The 25,622-nt window shown below is 35.8% G+C and overlaps 1 protein-coding gene across 13 annotated transcripts; it reads left to right on the top strand.

Moving 5' to 3' along the window:
* The first annotated feature begins 138 nt into the window (after window positions 1-138).
* Window positions 139-24,683, top strand: GluClalpha (glycine receptor alpha 1). Of its 13 annotated transcripts, XM_076688926.1 has the most exons (13): window positions 198-506; window positions 598-1,021; window positions 3,061-3,128; window positions 3,255-3,370; window positions 6,837-6,904; window positions 21,171-21,240; window positions 21,321-21,474; window positions 21,546-21,628; window positions 21,693-21,827; window positions 21,893-22,045; window positions 22,127-22,407; window positions 23,294-23,329; window positions 24,299-24,683. In XM_076688926.1, exons 3-13 carry the CDS (start codon window positions 3,070-3,072, stop codon window positions 24,530-24,532), a joined length of 1,389 nt encoding a protein of 462 aa, XP_076545041.1. In that variant the 5' UTR covers window positions 198-506; window positions 598-1,021; window positions 3,061-3,069; the 3' UTR covers window positions 24,533-24,683. The 13 variants fall into 13 exon arrangements, with proteins under 13 accessions (XP_034191508.1, XP_034191507.1, XP_034191512.1 ...); XM_034335617.2 differs by lacking the exon at window positions 6,837-6,904 and adding an exon at window positions 14,476-14,543 and having other exon boundaries at window positions 139-1,021; XM_034335616.2 differs by lacking the exon at window positions 6,837-6,904 and adding an exon at window positions 10,242-10,309 and having other exon boundaries at window positions 139-1,021.
* Window positions 24,684-25,622: the final 939 nt, after the last annotated feature.

Below are 25,622 nucleotides of genomic sequence, written 5' to 3'. Positions count from 1 at the left end.
CTATTAATGACATGTTTCTTAATGTAAACTTGTAAGGAACCTGATGCCTTCCTGTAATCAAGTACAGTTGTATCTTTGTCATTTACACAGTGTACATTAGCATCTTACATATAGTAATTGTAATTATATAATAATAATAGCGAAAAAGATTAAAAAACAAAAACTGCTTACTTTTTTTTTTGAAAGACATTTTTATAGCCTGTACGATATATTCATTTGCATAACACGACTCAAGGATGACAATAATAAAAACGTTCATCGAAGTATTGTTTATGTCGTAGATTGAAAATGAATTCTTCAAGAAGTCATACGTCTTTAGAATGGACAAAGAATCAGAATCGTGAACGAGAGAATTAGCCAGAAAATCTAAAACAGTCAAAATCCTATACGAATCAGAATTGAAACGGCATAATTAGGAATTAAATTGAATTACAGCAACGCGTAGATATTCTTTTCAAACGAACGAGAAAGATTCATAAATAAAATATATGAATCCTGTTTGAAAGGTAACATGTCGATGCGACTTTATTCATACACAGTACAAAATTGCAATATGTATATACGTATATATATACATGTATATATTTGTAAGCAAAGAAGTAAATCGGGTGGTTGATGGTACACGATGAGCAAAAGCTGGTGGCGCTAGCGGTGGTAACCTGTACGAAAAGAGGGAAGAAAAAGGAGGGACGACGATGCATAGAGGTAGTTCGTCGTCGTCGTCGTCGTTTGGTTACGGGGGTTTGGGAAGTCGAATGACGTCATGTTGCTAAAGCGACGCGGCAACGCTAAGCGTCTGCGTGGGTCGGCGGGTGTCTGGGCCAGGATCAATAGCGTGCCAGCAACCAGGTAGTAGGTGTGAGTGTATGTGGCTTTCTGAACGGTGGCAGTCCAGGAGACGAACCTTCCGAGGTAGGACACTTCACGAGTCGAGTACAGTTCCAGTGTCGTACCGGAGAGCGCCATGCCAGTATCACTACATCACGGAACCCTCATCGCCTAAGATTATTAGCTTCTCCAGGTAAAGATACATATTATTTTTATTTTTCAATCGTTTCGCTTAGTCTATATGTAATATATTGAGCAACATCCATTTCAAATGCTTTCGAGTAGTTAATGTACGTCAACGGTTGAGCCACCACCCACGTATCAAATCCTCGAAACATTGTATACTGGAAATATGTTCGAAACGAAATTTCTTCTTAGTTACAAGTTAAATATGTGACGGATTAATTGATGAATTCGATGCGATTAGACTAGCGTGAAACATCAAATTTCGAGTAGGTTCTGTCCGGGGGCGAGAGCATAGTCTAGGCTAGAATTGAACGATAATCGATAGGAAAATCGTGGAAATTAGAGTCGGTTCGTGGGACGTATGAAATGATTGATAGAAATCAACAGATCGAACGTTAAAGTAAAAGGGGGATGCGGATAGGAGAGGATAGAATAGCGAAAAGAGATGAAGCTTGGTGGTGGGGATCGTGCGTAACACAGCTATGGATCCCTTGACTTCAACATGAAAGTTGGTTACCTAGTTGTTGCAAACCATCAGTTTTATTTTTCCCACCATAAACTTGCGATCAATTTATTTACCCGATATACCTGTTTATTCGAATCTAACAGACGCTTATCATTGCTATCAAAGAATTATTCCATCGTGTGTTTTGTATTCGGCGCGAAATAATTAAACAAGAGTGTTTTCTAAATTTTCACACCGAACGAAAGAAACAGATGGCTCTTCGTAATATCTTTTTTGTCGCGCCTTTTTGACAGAGGTTCACGGGAAACAATCTGTTTTACCATCGAACTGCATGATCGAACTCTCATCGTACTTTGCTTGATTAAAATTAACGCCAGATGGACGCGTTTACATACGGAAGGGAAAGCAATTACTTAAAAACGCTTTCGTACATCCAGAATTTGTTTGATAAAGAAATTAACCGTTCTCGAGAAACGAGGAAGACAAACACGTTTCTCTCACGTATACATACATATATGTATATGTAAAACGATGTTGACCTAATTCGGACAACTATCCGTTTACAACAATTATTTACTTTTCGCATCCTGCTATCTCTTTTAACATCTCGAGTAATTAAATGGAACACACGATATTGTGCTATTCAATCGAACGTTCTATTTACTTGTTCCCCGACCGACAGATAACAATAAGTACATGTTGTAGTAAAAGTATCAACTGAATATAAAAAATGTATTTATTTACTAGACAGTGAACACATTTGTTGCAACAGCTTAGTAAAAATATAACCTAATCTGACCGGAACTTATTAATCATTTCGTTTTGATATCCCCAAGTTAAGTTGACACATTCATAAGTATCTTAATTAGATATATTTTGTTGTTTCGTATTTATAGGGAGGGGAACACTTTAATACAAGCGTTCAAAAGCTTTATCCTCTCTTGGACGCCTCTTGCATCGGTTAATTATCAATCGAGGTAATTGTGTTGGACGAATCGCGGCGTCGATCGATCACTGGTAATCGAACGCGCGTTCTAATTTACACGGAATCGAAGAAATCGAATCCGGCTATCCAATTAGCAATCGTTCGCGCGTTCATTACAAGCGCAATTTTCATTTAACCCTTTGAACGATAAAGAACGATGTTATCGTTTCTCCTTCGATATTATTTTATTCCTCTCTTTTTTCCTTTCTTTGTGAATATTCGAGGTTAATAGTAGCGAATAAAGTAACCGCGTCGCGTGGGTATGAATTTATTTCCGTGATCTCTACCTGAAAGTGTTTAGTATTGAAATACGTGGAAAATATTCGCGATTTCGATACGTAACATTTTGCCTCAGAAAATAATGAACGAGAAAAGGGAAAAACGGATGAGGCTTCATTTTGTGGTTGGTTATGTTCCGCAGTAGAGTAGGTCAGCGTGTGGTCAGACGATCGGCAAGTAGTACAGGTTCGCGCGTTGTCGGACAACGTCGAGATCCAGGAACATGGAATAAATTACTTGTAAAATGCTTTTTCTTTTCAATCTCGTAATTGTAATTTGTTATTATTATAATAATTCGTTTATTTTTGCATTGCAGGCTGCCGCAATGTGGCCTGGAGTATTGAAGTTATTGGTGTTACTAACAATCTTGCTACATCCATCAAGGTGCGTATAACCTGTACATATTAAACTCTTCTCGTCAATACCTACATAGTTATGCTGGTTTTCTACCGAAAATTAATTTTGAATTTTGAATATTGATAATTCGGAGAGCATCGTATCTGATTACAGATGTGCGCAGCAACCGACGGTGAACTACCGGGAAAAGGAGAAGCAAGTGTTGGACACCATTTTAGGACCAGGACGATACGACGCCCGTATCCGGCCCAGTGGAGAGAATGCAACAGGTGAATATACCAATATTCTTCTTACGTCCATTATTCCTTCCAGCCCTCCTTACCAAATCGACCAATTATTACCAACGCGTCGTAACGAGTCGGGTATAATTACGAACGAGTTTCGAACCTAGCTCGAAATTCGTGAAATCTTTGCGATTTTTTCTTTTTTTATTTATTTATTTTTTTTTTCTAAATTTAAAGAGAATATTTCGCATTCGAATAATATTTAAACTAACACTTGCGTATTGGTCGATCGATTTAGAAAGTTATTTAAAAAAAGACGCGAGTGTTCGGGATACGTTTGTTAAGAAATCTTAACTCGAAACAAGATTATATTTTATTTTGATGTCGAGAATCGGATATGCGTTTCAATTTTCGACCACGAAGAATGATGATCTTCGATCACACCACGAGGCGTTTAAACCGGAATCTAAGGAAGCGCTGTTCAACCCTTTTTCAGATTATGAATCCAATTATTTGAAAATTGATGTAATCCTTGATTAAATTTGAAGAAATTGTAGAAATAAAGCAAAATCATTTTGGTAATCTTAAGTATACAAGAGAAAACAGTATATTTGATATATAAGAAGCCTGGAATACTATATCAATGAAGGTAAATTTAGAAATTTGAAGAAGGGTTGAATTATCTCGCGTCGAGGGAACATATGTTGAGAAAGCGAAAGAAGATGGTACATATTCGGTCGATTGGCAAAATGCCGATAAATTTCAGGCATTCGAAGCGGATCCGAGACGAAAATGCGTGCTGATTCAAGACGATTTTTGTCGATACGACTATCTGGTACGCTTTCCTGTCGTCTCGTGACGATAGAATGTTGGCAAAAACAATGAAGAACACTTTTGTTTCGTGAAACGGATGCACAGGTGTTCCCCTGTGTTATTTATCACAGAAATTTTCCGAATATTTTCACCATTGATACTGTGCACGTTGATCGTCTAATCCGGCTATTTCTGTTTCTTCTTCCCGAGAGGAGGATTTCTTAGACTGTTCGAAACTTTCTCGATGCAATTCTTCTACTTTTGCGATATTGCTTCGATTTTTCTTCACCGTCGCCCGATGAAATTTTCGAACAATATTTCAAGAGACGATGACTTGTATCTGGGTCGTTTCAAGTTCTCTTGAAAGCTTGTGTAGACACGACGGAAAGTATCTTTCGAGATTGATCGGAGGAGGAAATTCTTTGCGCGTTAATTGGTCGAGAAATTTTATTCAGTTTTTTCAGAAAACAATTTTCAAATCATTCTCGATAATTTCAAGCTAGTCGAAAGTTAAATATTTCCCTCGCTTTTGTCTTCAACGTTTGGATAATTCGATTCTTTTTAAAGGGATTAACGTGTAAAATTTGCAGCATGAAAATAATTATAAATTTGTTATCTCCGGTTGAAAACTTTCATGATATAAATCTATTTACCTTTCGAAAGAATCTAATTATCCAAACTTTTAAATATTTAAAAGTGACGAGAAAAATAATGAAATTTTACCTATCAAATTTTCGTCCAGCTTCAAATTTCATTTGAATACCATTGAAAATGATTGTACTTGCACCGGTTAACGCGTATCTAGAGTTTGCAGCATGGTACAGCTTCCGCTTGAAAAGGAACAAGAAGAGTGTAGAATAATTGTAAAAATTCGTGTGATTATTGCAAAAAGATTGCAAGTGTATGGTATACGTAAAGCGTTCTGTCGAAGACACAAGGATGCTTGAAAAGGGAATTAAGAGGTAAGAGGGGGATGATGCTACCTTGCTGAGGATATAAAGTAGGATGATGCCAGTTCGATTGGAAGCAAAGGTTTCTTTTACTTCGTTTCTTTATTTTCTTGCTTTGTATGAAGCTGTTTGATAGTTAAAACTTCAAACACGTATTCGTATATCGAAACAATCATTTCGTTTCTTCGATATCGAGTTTGTAATTTATTTCTTGTATGTTTCTCTGTGAATATGTCGTGTGAGATGTTAGTTATTACAATTATGCATCGTTTGTTTCCGTGTGCGTAGATTTGAAATGATTCTTTTTCTTTTCAAGCGTTCTCCAAGAATGCGTCTGACTTATCCGTTACCGGAACTACTTAGCGCTGACGTTAATGTGGGACTGTTTTATATTTTGCTTATTTCTATTACAATTTTTTACTTTCGATGAAAATCTACAGTATTCTTTGTCGATTGCAAATTTTAATTCAAGCATATCTGCTGAATATAAATATACAATACGTCGCGTATGTTAAATAATAAATTGACGTTCGAACGGTGATACCTGTTCAACGTAGATCTTGTCTGTGATACACCTGTATGTTCTGTACGAAACTGTGCAGAATGAAGATTGTCAGAGGGCAAGAAAAAAAAAAAAGAAAGAATTGGACCACGAATTCCTTTTCCTATTGTTTGATAGGTCAGAGAGAGAAGGAAAAATGTATACATATATCATCGATAATTACAGTCGACTTTGTACCGCCTGCAGCTTTATGTTGTTCGTGACACCAAGCATTCTCAGCAGTTGCTCTTTCTCTTAGCTAACAGGGAACGTGTTTGTACATTAATTTTTTTTTGGGTCACACTAATTTACCACTGCAGAGGCATTCCTGATTAGAAACGTAAACCAGATACCTCGTTTCCGCTTATGAGAATCGAAACTTTTTCTTTCTTTTTCTTTTTTTTCATGCTAATTAACCAGTCGTCTTGCTCGAAGAGCAAATTATTTGATATAATGAACAAGATAATCTTTGTTCTTTCGAACAAAATTTCCACACGATTATTGATTTGAAACTTAACACACTTGACGCTCGGTTGTGATATTAATACTATTATTATTTTTGACGAAGAAGGGGGGAATAATAATATGGTGAAATTCTGTCCACTTATATATACATATACAATATGTATTATCTAAAAGAAAAGATGTGTGTTTATCAATGTTGAAACCCGATTGCCACGTCTCTTTTGGTCTCTTGAACCCTTTGATCACAGCACTTTTGCCTGTAGCTTTCGAGTTTGCTTTTAGAACTGTTCTTTTTTTTTTATTATTATTATTTTCTCGTTAGACCTACACACAAAATGAAATATCGTCTTCCGAGAGCACATCCAGAGAGTCAATAATAGTTTGTGGCAAAGCAAAGACGGATCGTTGTGTGTTCACATGTGTGTTGTCTATCCAAACGTAACCCGTAATAATTCACATTAGTGGAGAAGATTGTTCACACTTTACATTTTAATATCGAATTAGGAACGAAACGGTTCTGTCCCAAATTTGTACCCTGAATAATTTCCACCCCTCCCCCTTTTCCCCCAGAAATAAGAATACGGCCGTTGATCGAGCTTTAGGCGATCGAATAGCTCGAGACGACAATTCTATAAAACGAAAGAACAAACAAAAAACAAAAAAAATACTATTCCAGTAGAGTATTGTAAGACACGACAAAGATTGACTGACTAAAAAGGGCCTCTGTTGTTTTTGCCCTTAGATGGGCCGGCCATTGTCCGGGTAAACCTGTTTGTGCGAAGCATTGCGACAATTAGTGACATCAAGATGGTAAGTATACATTAAAACCAATCAAAACCAATCTTTAACGCGGTGCAATGCCATTTCTCTCTTGGCCGGTACTGTTTCCTTTATTTTTCTGTTGCTTGCAAGATAAAGTAGGCGCAATAGTAGGTTTTAGAGCCTCGGTAAGAAAATGGCCTGAGCACCCAATACGAGAACGGCAACGAAACAGCAAATGGCAGCAGGCTAGCATCTTGTCCCTTTTCTCCGTTACCTTCATTAGATTATATTAGATTGTTTCTTATCAAATTATCGATCTTCCGTGCGCAGAGATTCTGAGGTGATTTCGAAGGGCGTCAAGTTTATTTTTTGAAAAAAAAAAAAAAAAAAAAAAAAAAAAAAAAAGAGGTGCCATGAATATTTTTGTGTCACGAAATCGCGTCAGATTTTCTATGCTCCGAAATTGCCCATTCGATATGCAACAACCTAATATTATATCAACACTATTTCTCTCAGTGATACCAGAGTCAATTGGAATTTCTATGAAAAACAACGAAGGAGAATCGTACGCTGATTATAACAATAAATTCGTTACAGGCTGTATCGCGATCGTTTAGGTAAACACGTATTTTTATGCAAATATCTCTATTTTAATCTGATTTTCAATGAAAATTCATCGAGGAACAAATGCGTACGGGGTCTCTGCCCGAGGCTCGTATTTATTGATTCTTCCTTCAAACAATGGTCCTTTCAAGAAAAAAATATTCAGAAGATTGCTTGAACTTTTAATTGGTCCAATTTCATTTCCAAAAATGAAAAGTCGCGACGATTGTTTCTACTATTCTTTTTTACAAGTAGTAGTAGAGATTTAAATCAGTGCACAACGTCGAAAATACTCGGAAGAACCCCAATTATTGAATTTCCAATAGATTTTTAATTGGAAATTAATTAAAAAGAATTTTAAAAAAGCAATCTTCTCACCAATCTCTTATCTCATGTAAGAATCATTAAATACGATTCAACAATGAAATACCTTTGATCTGGAAACACTGTTCACTGGACCCCTGTCGTAGATTCTGAAAAATAATGAACAAAAACAGTCTTATTCTGTCTTATTCCCATCGATTCGTCTACTGTGTTAATCTCCTCCCTTGTCACACACACACTATCAGACCACAAGTTTATTACTTACTTTCCTTTCATCTATGTATTACATTGACTATACCCTTAATTTAGATTATCCAATTAATCTCACACGATAATTAGCATTCTAGCAAATAGATTACAGGCATGTGGCATTATAGCTTCTATGTTCTTCACCTATGTACATACACAGTTTATATACATATACATATATGTATACATATATGCTACGTAGGAAGCACAGACGTTGCAGAGGGACGAAGAGAACAAATTGGGAAGGGGATGAAAATAATAATGAAAAGGAAGAGAAAGAATTCTGGTTTGAAAGGTGATAATGAGGGGGGGCTGTATAAATTGAAAGAGAAACAAAGAAAAGAGGAGAGGATTATTGGCGGTCGATTCTCATAGGTTTCGTCCGATTTCATCCCGTTAGTTTCTTCTAATGCTTGATGATTTAACGATTTTTCCTATGCACAAATGAGTTTCATTAAAATGCTGATTGCGATAGTGGTTTGAGTGTCGTTCTACTGGTGTGCTGGTTTTTTTTTTTTTTTTTTTAGGAAACACGGTTTCTCTGATATTTTCTCTCAAGATTTTACCCTTGAAATTTTCCAAACTTACCACTGATCGTTATCCGTTTTACTTTGATCTGATTTAACAAGCTTCTATACAATTTTTATCACGTTAATTCCAGCAATCGTGCAAACTAAGCTACTTATCGTCATTTCTGAAGCTCACGTTAAACGTTTAAGTAGATTAACCCTTTGGTGGGCAGACGGCTACCCACGTCTCCGTTCCCTTTACCAATTTTTACCCCCCTGGGAAGAGTATAAACCACTCCGAATCTACGTTCTATGGACACATTCACGTTTTCAAAAGAAACAGTTTAATTGTTCGTGCTTTAAGCAGAACTTAATCCCAGTTGGATCGAACCAATTGAAAGCTATGAAGCAACCTAAGAAGGATATCTTTTTTCCATTTTTTTAAAAACAATCATTAGGCAATATTAACGTGTCTGACGTCTTGTCCTGGTTCATGTAGGGCGGAATGTTACGCAGACACTCTGTATGGCTCAGGACGATACGCCTGGCTCGTTTAAACAACGATTATACCAATCAATCAATTACCCATTAATAATGATATATTAATCTTCTACGATTCATTAGTGTTTTGCGTAAATTTAAAATGAGGAACTAATACTAGAATTCGAAATAGGACACGTCTATTGAAAAATTCGATTATTCTTCAAGATGACAGAATAATTTTCCCACAGCTCTACTCGATCCAATTAAATCGATCACGGTATTTATCACTGCGTGACGCTTTGTTGTCTCAACACGTTTGAAACAACGCTTTAACGATCGTTAGAATTTTGTATATTGTTGAGTATATGGTTGCTATTATTTTCTTCTATTTTTTTCTTCTTTTTATTCATTTTGTATTCTTTCGATGCTTTTCGTATCTGTGTACATTGTTTCACTAGTTTGCTTTTTGATTATTAGTTTGGTCGTTTGATTCGTAAAATAACAATTAGAGGAACCTGCCTCGTTATACGCGATGAATCGAAAAGGATTATACACGAGAAACTAGACTATTATTACAATGAAAAAATCATTCTTAAACTCGCTATATATTTCCATTGATTATATACGGCTCAACAAGTTAGAAAGGAGTCGATTCTTTCTTCCATCAAACAAGTTTCAACGCGCCATTTCACCCATCAATTCCACGTCGTTTCGATTCGATTTAAAAGCAGCGAAAGTTCGGGAAAGTAATTGAATAAAGATCTTTTCTAACTTGTCGAACTGTGCGCATCTATTATGATCTCGATAAATGATCCATTACCTTCGAGACTCTGTTAAACAGGGTATCATAACTATTCTTATTTATTTGAATTCACGATTTTTCACTTGACACCACCAGACGAAACCAGTCTTCTGTGAATCTTTTTATTTTTATCGATCACACCATTTTTCTTCGTTTATGCAAATCGAGCGAAGAGAACGATAAGACGTACGTATTTCGAAGGATACAGAAAAGCGTGAACGGCTAACGATAATAAAAGAATGTATATCAACGTCGTTGCAAGGAATATTAGAAACGTTATCGAAAGAAAGATGTTACATTGTTACGACTAATCGAGAAGCATCCGTTTATTTTTCTCTCATAAACACCCAAAAATCGATGCGTTTCATATTACTCAACGATTGATTAATTTTATTTATTCTGTTTGCTATGTTAGATGGGCCCGCGGTTGTCCGCGTCAACATATTTGTTCGAAGTATCTCAAAAATAGATGACGTTACTATGGTAAGTTAAAAAAAAAAAAAAAAAAATAAAACTCCAAATGCCCCGAAATCACAAACAACACGCCTACAACACCTACTTACCCACCACACTTTGTATAAGTGTTCGTTTAATTGTACCAATCTGTATGTATTATTCGAATACAGATCGAGAATAGTTTTCGTTTTTTAGCCATAGTAAAACGTCCGAGATATGAAAAGAAATCGAGATAAACGGAACGATTGTTCTACAACTCGATCGTTTCTCCGATATTCGCACAGATACCTTTTAGTCTTTCTCATCCGAGATACGAATATTTGCACATTTTATTCGAACTGGAGGTGACAAATTTTCTCTAAAGTTCAGTGTGTCTTTCTTACAATAGGTGTACAAATTAATTTATTACCTTCAAAGCAAAGATAAAAGACTAATTTGTACGACTAATACTTCACAAATTTTTTACAAGTCACTTCAGTTTCTTATTCTAATTTTTAAGCCTCTTGAAAATTGGGTTTATTATTTCTCATTTCCACCCTTCGAATCTTGATTTCTTCGTTTTCTTAATTTTCTTTTTAAAAATTTAAGAAACTTGGAATTTCGTTGAAAGACACGCGTTGATACGATAGACAAATTTCTCACCTTTTTTTTAGTAATTATTAATCAGGATTCGAATTGTCACGATCGGATAGATTGAAAACCTCTGAAATTCGAAGTACTTGAACCGAGGATAGAAACGTTAGTGATCTAGAGAGAAAGTATTCGATTAGTATCGAGAATATTAGTAGCTAGACGTGGAAAGAAACATCACGCTATATGTATGTGTGTTTGTATTATAATACATACATATTTGATTAATATACAACACCTGTGTTACTGTTCGCTATTATAGTCTCTTTTATAAAGCTGTTCTTTGTCTCTGTCACAAGTCCACGTTGTACAAATATTGAGAAAAAATGGTGACGATTATGAAACGCGATGATTGATGCACACTTGGACACGTTACACACAAAATTTTCTCTTTACCTATTTGTGTTGTTCTTTCCCCTTTTGTAACAGGCTCTCGTGCGTATTTAAGGCCCACTATCATAACTTTTTTTCAATTCCACTATACTATCGTATGTTCTATTTAAGCATATGTTTTGTATGCCTAAGAGAAACTTTCGAAATTTGCGAACAGCACGACGAGAGGTCGATGTTCCTTTGAATAATTATAATTAACCCATACGTATTTTATGGAAATAATTTTATAGACATCGTGCTGATCGTAATTATAAAATTACACCATATACTATCGCTCACACGCTATTGTGTCGTAGATGATATTTAATGGAATTTGTCGTATTTATTTTTTATTTTTTATTTTTTTTTTTTTTTTTTTTTTTTATTTAATCGTACTCTTTGCCACGTTTAGGCTGTTCGCCTCCTGGCTGAACTACATACACACCCACACACAAAGATACGATTGTACAGTATCGAGCAAGGAGGAAGGACACCCTTTCCTTTAGGGATGTCCACCGTGCTCGGTACTCTACATTATTCGTTTTATTCGTTTATTCTCCTTTCTTATTTATCGCACACATGATTCTATTTAAAGTAATCGTCCGCTGATTTAATATTTTAATCCCTTATATTGCATTCAAGTTGATTCTTTGTTCGGTATACATTTCTTCCATGCTGCTGCGTTACATCATAGTATATTTCCTTCTGATTTATTGTAACATACTTTATTTTCATCAAACTCGTGGGGAAGTTAGGTTAACGAAAAATTCTATTCTTTAGAGATGAAGTATTTTCTTGGCAAAATTAATATTTTGCAGTTGTCCTATTGGGATTCTCTTCAGGATTTACAAAGGCCTTATATTAATGTTTTTTTTTTTTTTTACAAATTCACGTACACGTCTATTGTTTGCAAGGGTGTATACGATACAAGACTAACTTTTAACTGGCTTACAACGCTTTTTAATTTCGACTTACGGCTGGCTCACGATTAGATCGAACACCTGTCCCCCTTTTTTTTATTTTACAATAATCGTGATTGTGATGTCGACAGATATATATACTTGTAGTTTTTGCTCGAATTTCGTCTTCTACGTGCTTAAGCCGAATATTCCGAGAATATTCTCGCGTTCCTTCGAACAGGGAGATCCGTTCAACCTGGGTGAGTGATATATTCCTTTCTTTCATTTCTCGCATGTGATTATCAATTTTTCTCTGTGTAGATCGATTAGTTTATTTCCATTCGATTCTTTTCTTCCGTTTCCTTCTATTTTCTCTCTATTTCTTTTTTTCTTTTTCATTTTCGATCATTTTATCTGTATATATTAATCACAGTTGACAGACTTTAGGTCGTTCTTGAAATTTTGTAAAATTTTAAGAAATTTCATCTAGGATCGAATAGTGCTCGCTGCCGTGGGGAAAATTAATTAATTACGAACCGGCAGTCGAAAAAATGTTTCTCCTAATGTTAACAGTAATTCCGGGAACAAGAAAACGTTCTTCGTTGCTGTAGTAACACAGCAGCAGGGAATCTGAATTAAAAATATGATTTCTCTCGTGGAAAATGGAGAACGATGGTGGTGTAAGGGATTAAAAGTGAAGCGGGGCATGAATAGCATGTTGTACAAAATCTGTGTACAATTTAAAGTCGTTTAAAGAAACTGTTCGTTAAAATGGGGTGAAATATAAACGAAGGAAAAATAATTGTAAGGGAAATGAATTTAGTCGCAACGAATCAATTGCTGGCACGAATAAAAATGATAAAAACTTTAATAACTCCACTGGTTCGTTAAATAATAATTCTTCTTTTATTATATTTTAACTATTTCAAGTGAAAAAGTTGAAAGTTTTCCTCGTCTTTCGCTATCACCGTCTGGAAGCTGCTTAATAAAATGAAGTGAATCATTTTCATCTCATTCAATTATACAACAAACCATTCATTGTTGACATATTTTTCTTTCTATCGATTGAAAATTAATTTTTATTTTGAAGAAAAGTGGTAGGAGATTTGTCGTGAAATCTACATATAAAGAGGGTGTTTCATAAAATTCATTCTAATTATCCAACGCGCTTGTCTTAATTAAACATCTCTCTTGTATCGAGCTTCGAGTATCTTTTTATTTTCTTCTTCCCACAAATTACTAAATCATCCTCTCTTTAAAATATCCACTCTGACTCGAGTAATTGCACAATGTTCCCCGTTTTATCGATTACCCGACGAAGCAGAGGAGAAAAGAGCTCCATTAAGATCAAGATCTGTTGTTTCTTAGTAAAACATCTCGAGATTTCGCGAACAACTCGTGCAATGGTTGCCACTCTGCCTCGTAATCGCGATTCTTCTTTAAATCGCATCAGGAACGAAAATTTTAATATTAGAAATAATTTAACTTTAGGGTCATCATCGAAGCCTTAATTAACGAAACAAAAAAAGCAGAAATATTGAATTGTGAATGAATATTCTCCACTTTTGTAATCGTCGTCGAACGACTTTCCACGATTTTTCTCTGTCTTGTTTAGTAAATATTTTCATCAGATAATGTGTTAATAAAGGAACCATTAAGATTGCAAAAATTGGAGAAAAATCGTTGGAATTTAATAAGGGTGGCACACATAAAACTAGTAGTATTTGTAATTGAATTGAAAGTGATTATTATTAATCGACGTTCACTTTGTGATTGATTGTATCCTGAGAAACTCAGTTTGAATGTTCACATTAGAAATCACTTCGATACTTCCGCATCATTCCATCGTCATGGGTTTCTTAACAACGACATTCCCTTGGACGATTAAAAAAATTTGAATTGTAATCACACGCTTGAAAGGGTTAAAGCGAATGTCGTTGAAAGCTTGTAGAATCATAGAAAACCCCATCGTCATCCGTCTATCCAAACTCCAAAACGTAACGTAAAATTCACGAGGAAAAGAGATCGTCGCATCAAAATTATTACCACGAAGGAAGAAATCAAAATAATAATAATAAAAAAAAAATAGGGCGATAATTTTTCCAAAAGTTTTCCTGAATCACAATTTCCCTTTAAATCAGACAATTGAAATATGAGCAAGCAGAAAGATAAAAAAAAGAATTGTTTATAAAAAAAAAAAAAAAAAAAAGAAAAAAACCATGTAAATCTCGGCACACGGTGACTGGATTTAATTAATCGATTTGTTTTGTTCTGTTCCGGTCGACGTGTTAGAGGGGCCGACAAATGTGAACGTCAACATCTTTCTCCGCTCTATCAGCAAAATAGATGATTATTACATGGTGAGTGCAATAATAAGTAATCATGAACAAGGCCTATACAATCTGTATTATCCACACATTGTGTATATCTATTAACGTCACGTGTATATGATGCCGTAAGACTTGCACTTGTCTGTACTTGTATTTGTATTACGCGTGTGCGTGTGTGTGTATATATACATATACATATATACAGGGTGTTTCGAAGAAGAAATAAAAAAAAAAGAGTTCAGAATTTGCAGAATAGGTCAAAATTTTAAATTAATTAAAAAATTGACACTGGGGCAAGTAGACTGCAAAATCATGGGTCTTAGATTGGGTGACGGTTCAGTCGTGACCCAGATATAAGAACAATGGTAAATCTTCGACCTATGTTCATTAAGGATGATCAATATCCATCCCAATAGCAATTAGGTAATAATTTCGGAGTAACATGATACACTGTAACGTAGGCAAACTAGGGCGACAACACGACACCGTGTATGCACATACATATGTACGACTGTACAAATAGAAAATATATAAAACCTTAAACTTACTACGTGGTTAATTATATAATACATAATTAATGAATAACTCCTGCGAGGATTGCGGAAAAAGGCCTATACCTGTGAATGAAACTCATACGCCACTCATCCCTATTTATAACGGAAAGATGTTATTTAATTTCTCAATTAACATTGAGGACCCTCATGTTATTAATATAATATTGATAAATTCTTTTTTATTTAAGTACACCAATCTTTGCATTACAATGTATCATAACTCCAAACGATTGCCTCGATGTACAGTATCGAGCAATGCTACATTCCCTAGGGAAAGTGTGGGAGGCTAGAGATTTCTATACATTTAGGGCAACCTCCCTAGGAAAGGCTACCGTGCTCGGTACTGTACATTCCTGATCTACTCTGTTACTTCTGAATCTTTATTCTTTTTTCTAATTAAAGAACACTCTGTATGTAGGTATGTAAACGCTTCCCGATACATACATATAAAATGATCATCAGTCGCGTGCTAAACAGTGGATGTGCTATCAGTCGCACCTCGTTGATTTTTTTTTTTTTTCTCGATGTCGTTGTCATGTTGTATACCATTCTCTAATTATACGTGATCGGCATATGTTCTATTTCTCTATCTTTCTCTATCTTTCTCTCATTACCTATCCTCTATCGAGCCAGTTACACACTTGGGTACAATGGGAATTTTGTCTAGGGTACCCTGATGAATTTCTGGGGGGGAGGCTCTGGAATGAAATCCTATTTTTTTTTACTTCTATCTTCTAGGCCTACTTTCATCTCTACCTAGTTACGCCAATTCCATCTATGACACATTTTCAATGAAACGAAGAAAGGTATTCTTCTGGGTTGAATTCTGAAATGAAACGAGGGAGAAACGAGAAAGTGTGATAAATATAATACGCAGGCAATTTAATTTTTGGCAAACCGTCTGGGGTTATCTTCGAATAGATCCCTGAATCCTGTCTCATTTTCCATGAATAATTCTTACGCTCATCAATATTTTTGCATACCAAATTCGAAACATCATTTGATATGCAACAACTTGATAATTCCCTACACAGAGAGACTTGGCTAAGATTTAGAAATTAGATCTGGCCATACGACAACGTATAACGATCTATTGTATTCCTATCGGAAAGTTTCAAAACTGTTCAGACGTATTCAAGACATTGTATCCAAGTGTGTACTAGGCTCCCTTTGTACGTTAATATTGTTTCAATTTCAGTTTTATTTTTCTTTCTCCAGAAATTAAGGAAAATACATTCGACCCTTTCTTCCTTTTTTCCTTCGTTTCTCTTCTCATTTCTTTCTTCTATCAGTTGAACCCTTCGACTCGATCGTGATGATAATTCACACGAAAAGGCTGATACTTCTGATTTGGAGATTGATAACATTGAATGTCTGTGTGCGATTGCGTGGTGTTTCTCGGTGTTTTTTTTTGCAATGTTCTTTGTCCGTGCATAATTGAACGAGTTTGCTTCAGCAGAGTGTATTCCTTTCACCCCGATCAATTAACAGAAATTCCTTTTTATTTTCTTTTTTAACCATGCGAGAATTAAACACTTCTCCTTGCGAATTTCCTCTTCGCTTCGAAAGGAAAACAAATATCTAGTGAAAAGTCGTGAACGTTTAAACGAATATCTCCTTTCACACTTTTCCATCCCCTTTTCCATCGAAGTCGAAAGTCGAACGCTCCCTCGTCGCTAGGTTTTCCTTTTCTTTTCCAATTGTTCTTAATTCCTCGTTTTCTGTGTGATTACTAGAGGCTGGACAGAGAGCAATCGTTGAGGAACACTTGGATGCATCTGTCGGGGTTGTTTTTTTTTTTCAAGATTCAGCAAGTTGCAAGCCATTCACTGTCGTTAGAAGAAACGAAAGTTTCAAACGATCGTTTTATTCCACCTCTAGTTCCCATTTTCTCGTATGTTTTTCTTCAATTTAAACTAACTATTTGTCAATCGACGATAATTACGAGAAAGGAATTGATAACCAATGGTCACCTGATAATTGGGTATCTGATCACGAATCATTCGTTAGTCGTCTCATCGATTCTAATTGATTTTTTCTTTTCTGAGGGGGTTCTCTGGGAAAGCCTGATTCGATCGCGAATGTACAGAACATACTTTTCTCGACGTGTATGAAAATATATGACTTTCGACTCCGAAAGGAAAATAGCTCGATAAGATCGTTGGCCAGCGAAATGACTGGCTCGCCATCAAGAACATCGCAAACACGCGGTTCATTCTGAAGCTGATGACGATAAAATCAAGCTCATCGCGTGTTCAAGACGTGGACGGTGCTCTTTTGATACGCGATTCAATCTTGCGTCCTTACTTTAACACGATATGTCACGGAGCATGATTTTATTTTTATTTTATCCCATCGAACGCTGTCGATAAACGACGAAAAGATATTTCATTATATTATTTTCCCTTTTAAGGTTGCATGTTATATATGTACATCCCTGAATCGTGTCTATATTATCAAAATTTTCAAAACTTTCAGAGTTTGAATAAAATTATAAATAAATTTTAACATTCACCATGATTTCGAAATGACTGCTAGCTTATCATATATCGTTCATTTATCATGAAATTAAGGCTAAGGGTTAATTAACCCTCTGTGACCCAAATATTTGACACAGGTAATCCTCGTGTAACACAGTTTCTATTATACTTTAATCTTCCTTTTTTTTAATAAATTAATTAACTGTGTTAATCGAGGATTAGCCGTGTTTGTGTAATTAACAGACTCTAATGATTACGAATCGAATGCTATTAGGGGATATTAATTTGATCGAATGAATGGCAAGTCGTTTCTCTTTGATAGATCATCCCTGCATTGACTATTCATAAATCGAAGAATGATGAAGCTTAAATTGGAAGGGAAATCATTCATATTTTAGCTCGTCGTAAGACTGATTGTAATTATACATAGAAAACAATCACTTTTTCCATGCAGGAACATTTCGTATGGTTTAAAAGGACGACACGGTATGTATCGTTCGTTTCAATGGGACGATCCTCCTTTGCTTCTAATCTTCGTTTCATCTTCCCCTAATTTCTTCATTAATTTCAGTTTTTTAAATCATATACACGCATACACTCATTTACTTAAGCGGCTACGAGATATATCTTCCAGTCTATGATAGCGAAAATTATCTGCGTTTAATTAGGGAAAATTAGAATGTTATTTGAAGTTATACCTCGTCTTTTTGTGCTGGACAAACTGACCCGACCCGAATTTTCGAGTACCCCACACCCCTAGTATTTCTTGATATGGAAAATTAATCTCTTGCCTTATATTCGACGAGTTGAATTTTTCTAATCCTAATTTCTCTTTTCTAATCTTAATAATTGTCTCCTCGTTACTCGAAAAATGACCCATCGCGTGCAGCGGTAAATCGTAACAATATCCAAGAAAGCAAAGAAATCGTAAGGCAAAGGGTTGAAGTTAGATTGATACGAGGTTTAGCCAACGAGTCGGATTATTAGCTGACTCGTACTACTTGCGTGTAATGTATTCATGAAAGCGAAAGCGAATGAATTGAATGAACGTACGAGATACCACTTTCGTGACACGAAATCGATCAAGAATCTTGAATAATTAAGCATCGTTTTATGAACGAGAATCTTTATGTCGTTGTACGTTTACTTTTTTATAAGAGAGAACGCTGTTGAACAATGAACTCTGAAGGAGGAGAGAGAATTGAACTATTCCTCTGATATCAAACAACCACTTTATTAAACCTTAAAAATAATCCTCTAAAATGAACCATCTGACTATTGGTTATCAATCATTTTTTTTTATTTTTTTTATTTTTGCTTTTAATCAAAATTTAATCCTCGAAGAACGATTAAGCTGGGTGAAAAGTGATCCAATATTATCTGAATGAGGGTTGAACAGGAGTCTTATGGAACACCCTAAGTAAATTCTCTATAAATGTATGGCGATTGCCGTGTAAACAATATATTATGCATTTTTTAAATCGATCAATTTTATAATAAATAGAAGAAAAGCAAGAGTCGAAAGAAATGGATAGGTGCAATTTTCTAATTAACTTGGAGAAAGTAACGCGCTGCCAGGATCTTAAGGATTCGTCATCAAAGATGAGAAATTATTTAAAATAATAATAATTAAGAAATGAAAGTTTGGAAGCACTTGCCTTTAACTTGCCCCTTCCAAGTAGAAAAGAAACAGGACGACGTCGATGTGTGGACAAATCCAGCTGGGAAAGATGAAACTGTGAGCCAAGATGCATGCGTTGTCCACTGCAATGTACATACATACATGTATCTCTTTAGATATATGCAATCATTCACATATTTGTTCGGTCATATTTATCAATCAATAAATGAACATTCAATTTCAGCCCTAGGAGCTCTTTCGAATTTCTTCTTTTTTTTTTTTTTATTTTTAAATGGAATTCTATACCCAGGGTGAGTAGACACAATTTCTGAAAGATTGTAAGTTTTTTTTTTTTTTCTCTCTCAATTATTCAATTACAATAATATTAAATTTTTTTATTTTCTGAACGAATATGTGAATCGCTGTGTATATTAATTAGTAGAAAGCCAAATGGTAGCGAAAATGATTTCGTAGTAGTTAGCTTCGATGTTGCTTTGTATCTGCATGCCTCCTCTATATTTGCTTCCCGCGATGTGATACAACTATACTTGAACATCATTGTTCGTTTGTTCGTTTGCCGTGTTTCTTACGATGTTCTCAGCCATTCTTTGCAACGAGACATTTTCATTCCAGCAAGATATCCGCGCACGGCCTTGATTCTTTAACGCTCTATGGTCAGAAAAGAAGAAAAATTATTCACCACGACCTTTAGTCGTCGCAGAAGTGCTCTTTACTACCTACGACCTCCAAAACGACATCCAAGGCTAATCTTTTTTTTTTTCTTTTCTTCTCTTTCTTTCTTTTTTCTTTCCTCGCCTCGATCTTCGCGAACCTTTATTCTCGTCTAAGGTGGAAGAGAAAAGACTCGTCAGCGTTCAAGATGGATAGATTCTAATTGGAATATCACGTGTTTTTCTCTATGAAAAGCGTCGTTTGAAAATTGAACACTCGGACGAGGCTTTCGTTGAAGCTTCGAGAGCGTTAAAGGATCGAACGAGATATCTTATTAGTACATTCAAAGAATCTAGGATAAGAATCGTTAAAAATTAATTATAGATCATCATCCTAGCGAACCTTCTGTTTTTCATTTTTATCGCCTCTATTTATCAGGATAATTTCACTTTATCATGAAAAATTGGCTGATACCAAGGTGTATATTATATTTGAGAAGAAAAAAAAAAATTGCTTGGTGACTTTAAAGTGACTATGTTACGCAATTACTGACCTCGTTCACGTTTATTGATGCAGCTTACCGTTCTCATTCGGCCCTACGTTTTTTTCTTTCAGATATCTTCCCCTTTGAGTCGAGCTTGCTATTTTGTTTCGGTTGGTCTCTTACCTCGTTAATTATTCATTTCGAACCGTAATATTTCGTTCACCAAATCTACCTCGACCGGGGGTAATTATTAATTAGCTCGTAAACCGAGTCAATTATTTTTGTGGAAAAAAAATTTATCAAGTAAATATGGTGCAAGTGTATCGATTCCTCTGTTCAGAAAGTATTTTATATACAACGTTAATCAGGTCAGTAAACAAATTGGAACATTGTTGTTTAAAACAAAAGAGAATAGTATAACAATACACGTAAAGTTACGAAATTCTAAAGATTAATTAAAACTCACCGACATCAAGTATGCATAAATAATGAATTTATTTTCATTTGACCGCATTTAATTTTCTTTAACTCCCTTGTCGATGATTTTCGTAGATTCATTTCACGATTAGAACAAAGCATAGAGGAATTTCATATCTGACGTAAGAAAGAGACTCGCCTTATTATCAAAATGAATTATTCATATAATCAATTATATTTTCAGTTCCACTTTCTTACCTCTGATTTGAAATTCGTATGCACATTTGGGATGGAAAGATTCCCCTAAGTTCACTTGCCATTTTAGAAATTTCCAAATAAAAATCATTCCGTCCGGTTGGTTTATTTGCAACCCCTGCGTTTCTTCGAATTCAGTAAAATTAATGGTTTCTCTTTTTTTTTTATCTGCAGGAATACTCTGTACAGTTAACATTCCGGGAACAATGGCTGGATGAACGGCTACGTTTTGTTGATACCACAGGTGTGTATTTTAATATTTTTTCTTTTTCTTTACGAGCTATCTTAGAAAAAGTATTTAATATATTTTCTACATGTTTGCAGGTCGTCTGAAATATTTAACTTTAACGGATGCGAGTCGCGTTTGGATGCCAGATTTGTTCTTTTCAAATGAGAAAGAGGGTCATTTTCATAACATTATTATGCCGAACGTGTACATTCGTATTTTCCCAAATGGTTCTGTTCTATACAGTATACGGTAAGATTCTTTTTCATTTTATTCAAGCCAAAGGTTCAGTTCAAATTCTAACAGTACATTTTAATTGACAGAATATCATTGACGTTATCGTGTCCTATGAATTTAAAATTATACCCCCTGGATCGGCAAACATGTTCCCTACGTATGGCAAGTTGTGAGTATTTTATTTATTAATTATTCTAAAGTTACAGCAAAGGAATAACATATTTTTCTTTCAGATGGTTGGACCACTGACGATTTAGTTTTCATATGGAAAGAGGGAGACCCTGTACAAGTTGTTAAGAACTTACACCTGCCTCGATTCACATTGGAAAAATTTCTTACCGACTATTGTAACAGCAAAACAAATACTGGTCTGTACACTATTTCTTCTTTCTTCATTTAGATAGAAGGATTAACGAGAAATTGATTCTTGCAGGAGAGTACAGCTGTCTCAAAGTAGACTTGCTGTTCAAGAGGGAATTCAGTTACTACCTTATCCAAATTTATATCCCTTGCTGCATGCTTGTCATTGTATCCTGGGTATCGTTCTGGCTCGATCAGAGTGCCGTACCAGCTCGAGTCTCGTTAGGTAATATCGGATCAAATAAGGGATCCTTAATTTTCGAAGCTTAATTCGAGCAGTATTGATTTTGTTTTATAATGAAAACAGGTGTAACAACTCTGTTGACGATGGCTACGCAGACGTCAGGAATAAATGCCTCACTGCCGCCAGTGTCTTATACAAAGGCTATCGATGTTTGGACAGGCGTGTGCTTGACTTTCGTGTTCGGCGCTCTCCTCGAATTTGCCCTAGTAAATTATGCGTCGCGGAGCGATATGCACAGCGATAATATAGAGAAAAAATATCCACCGTCTGAAACGGAGCAATCATCGTCGATCGATCCATCTTCTGATCAAATCGAACCAGATAATTCGTCGAATTTTGCTATGGTCAGTATCCAACAATATTCGAAACATTAGTATTTTGCTCTAATTATGTCCTAACGCTTAATTAATGTTAACATTTTTCTCCCATTGTCCTATCTGTATCTCTACTTTTTTTCTTCTTTTTCTTTTTTTAATCGCGCTAATGTCCGTCATTGTCCTTTAATCAAGTGTATTGCACCTCCGGTATTAAATGTTGAAAAAGAAAGTTAGGTATCTACACTTTTGATGTTCAGTGTAAGGAAAAGGAAAAAATAACGTATACTTTGATTTTTTTAATTTTGATAGCAACACCAGTTTAACCAGTTCACATTTATCTTCCTCCTTATTTGTCTTTCCTATATTTTGTTAACATTCTAAATATTTCTTCATCACTATTACGTTTATTTGTGTTTCTGCCTTTATCTTTTGATTTCTTTATTATCTATTATGATAACGTTATTTAAATCAATTTTCTTTTCATCATGTATTTATTTGTATCCCATGTTAGATGATGGAACCTCCACCTTACACAACCTCTTACAAATGATTTTTCTATGGTGTGTAATAAGGACAAAGAGTAAGAAAGAAATTAATCTCCTGACAACATTCATCTTTGGTCAGTGATAAAAGCCACGTTTACAATAACTTGTATCGTATCCAACGAGAAGTGTTAGAGAAATGAAGTTATCTGTTCAATTATTCAATTCACTTCCAACTGATTTGACACGTTAATTGTTCCATTAGCAGATAGTTTATAAACATAAACGTGAAACGTAACGTATTCTTTTTTTATTTAAAAACAAAAAAAGAAATAGTTGCTTGAAACGTGTAATCATTGAAACATTCTGAACATAGAAAGCATAACGTACATTCATTCTATTATTTTATTTTTATTATTGTAAACCGCTAGACCGGATATGATGGACCACTTCAACATTCTCTACAGGTAAATAATTCATTTAAAGTCCAGTATTTTATATCTAATTTACTCTTACATTCGGTAATACGACTTTCAGCGTTCGGTAAAACAATTATTCACTCTAAATAGATACCTGTACTATATATGCAATGTATCCATTGGTAATGAAAGTTGCATTATACATTGTATCTTTATAATGCCGTGCTACATCGCGTAGGTAACGTGAATTATTATCACAAATGATTATTTTATATCCACGAAAGTGAAGAAATATTTCAACTGTTCTGCAATGTTCGTTTAATTAGTGGCTCGTCGAATATCCGAAAAGAAATCAACATTCGTTAGGCTTTTACGTATTTTATACCACTACCTGACATCCTAATAAGAATCAGCTTTTTAAATTATCGTTGATCAAAGCTGGATGTGCGCGTACCTTAATATCGCCACTATCATCGTTGCATGACTTTCTTTTTTTATTTTTTTTTTTTTAAATCATACCGTTCTATAAGTAATATCATTTTCACGTGTAAATGATGTTGTAAATCTCTGTTAAAATAATTGTAACATTACTTATCGAACGAGCTGATACGTAATCATAAAGGGGCAAATCCATAGAAGATACTTGTTGCATCGATTTCCTCTTTTCTCAACGTTTTGTAAAGATATACTGTTCAAGCATGCACGTGTAAGTTCGACTCGAATTGCCAGAATATATATTGAACACTTTTGTGAAAAAATTGCACCGCATTTAGCTTTACGTGTTAAATGTTCTTTTTATTTGTCGTTCACGATCCAACTATCGAAACGATTAGGTAGAAATTGAAAACGGTTACTTACGCTGGCTTACGAAAACTCGTGGAAAATCTCTGAGCGTTCGTAGGTCTCGTTCGTTGACTAAAAGCGTTGTTATCTGAAATGAAAAAGAAAAGAAAAAGGTAGAATTGAGAGACAGATAGAACGGTGACTAATGACCCGACGTCGTCGGCATTTTTTCAGAAACCTCTGGTCCGCCAGCCGGAGGATACCATGTCGGTGGATAGGATGCAGCACTGCGAATTACATATGCAACCACGAAAAAAAAACTGCTGCAGGTCGTGGCTGTCCAAGTTCCCGACGAGGTCCAAGCGCATCGACGTCATCTCACGGATCTTCTTCCCTATCGTATTCGCTATATTCAACCTCGCGTACTGGTCCACGTACCTGTTTCGGAAGGAGGAGGAGGACGAGTAAATGTCGACGAGGAAGCGCTCGGATCATCAAGGAACGTGGCTCGCGGCCATTCCCATCATGCTCACACGAAACATCGTACGCGTCCACGTCAACAACAGTACCATTGTCGACAATATTATCACTATCACCAACATCAACATCAACATCAACATCAGCATCAACATCAGGCAAATCTGCAACAGACCGGTGTGCAACAACATCCGCCGCAGCAACAACCACCACCGCCCCCGCCGGCTCAGCATCAACCGTTACCAACGCGACGGCATCACCATCATCGTTATCGTGGCCGACACCCACAGCCGAGGTCGGCCTCGTTCTCGTCGTTGCACAACGCCCAGGGTAGCGGTCGATATTCGCCGAGAAGCTCTCAACACACCTGCAGACGCCCTGCGAGATCCTCACCCTCGCCGTCACCCACGCCATCGCCTTCGCCCACCACCTCTCGCAGAGCGACACCCTCGCCACCGGCGGTTGCCGCGCAACAAACCATACCACCGCAAAACTTTCGCCGTTTTCAACGACCATCGCTTCCACGTATCGAGAGATGCTGTTCAGCCGTTCTACCGAATAAATGGTTCAATTGTCGAGCTAAGGGTACAGCGAGGATCGATTACGTATCGCGTATCGCTTTTCCCGCCACCTTTATCCTATTCAATCTTGGATATTGGTCCACCTACTTGTTCCAAAGCGGTGAGAACAAGGATATGAACAAGTAGAACGTTTGTCTATTTCCGTGCGACTGTAATCAATCCCTGATCGATCGTTCTCTGTATCTTGGATCATTTTCTAACGTATATTGTAAGCGCATCGCGTCTGTGTAATTGAATCGGTGGCTCGAGAAAGGGTACAAGTTTAAAAGATACATTTTTTCAGAGATATTTGGATAGATAGCTTTGGCTGTTACAATTTCATTCGAACGAGCTACGGTTAAATATTTTGTTTGGAAATTTTTTTTCCGATTCAATTGCCAGATGTACGGAAGGGAATGAAGGATAGATAGCGATATAGGGAACATCTTCGTTTAGTGCTTTCTATGCTTGTTTAACTCTTGTACGGGCAACCGAATATGATTGAAGCTTTAATGCATCTG

The sequence above is a fragment of the Osmia lignaria genome, chromosome 7 (genome assembly GCF_051020975.1).
Source record: "Osmia lignaria lignaria isolate PbOS001 chromosome 7, iyOsmLign1, whole genome shotgun sequence".
In the NCBI taxonomy this organism is placed as follows: Eukaryota; Metazoa; Arthropoda; class Insecta; order Hymenoptera; family Megachilidae; genus Osmia; species Osmia lignaria.
Note: the sequence above shows the minus strand (reverse complement) of the source record. Positions and strands in the feature narration are given on the sequence as shown.

Bases quoted from the DNA above. Each gene is read 5' to 3' on its own strand.
- GluClalpha (XM_034335617.2), top strand. From the start codon at position 3,070: ATGTGGCCTGGAGTATTGAAGTTATTGGTGTTACTAACAATCTTGCTA. The intron at 3,371-14,475 runs GTGAATATACCA...TCGACGTGTTAG, and splicing joins CAGTGGAGAGAATGCAACAG to AGGGGCCGACAAATGTGAAC. The intron at 22,046-22,126 runs GTAATATCGGAT...TAATGAAAACAG, and splicing joins ACCAGCTCGAGTCTCGTTAG to GTGTAACAACTCTGTTGACG.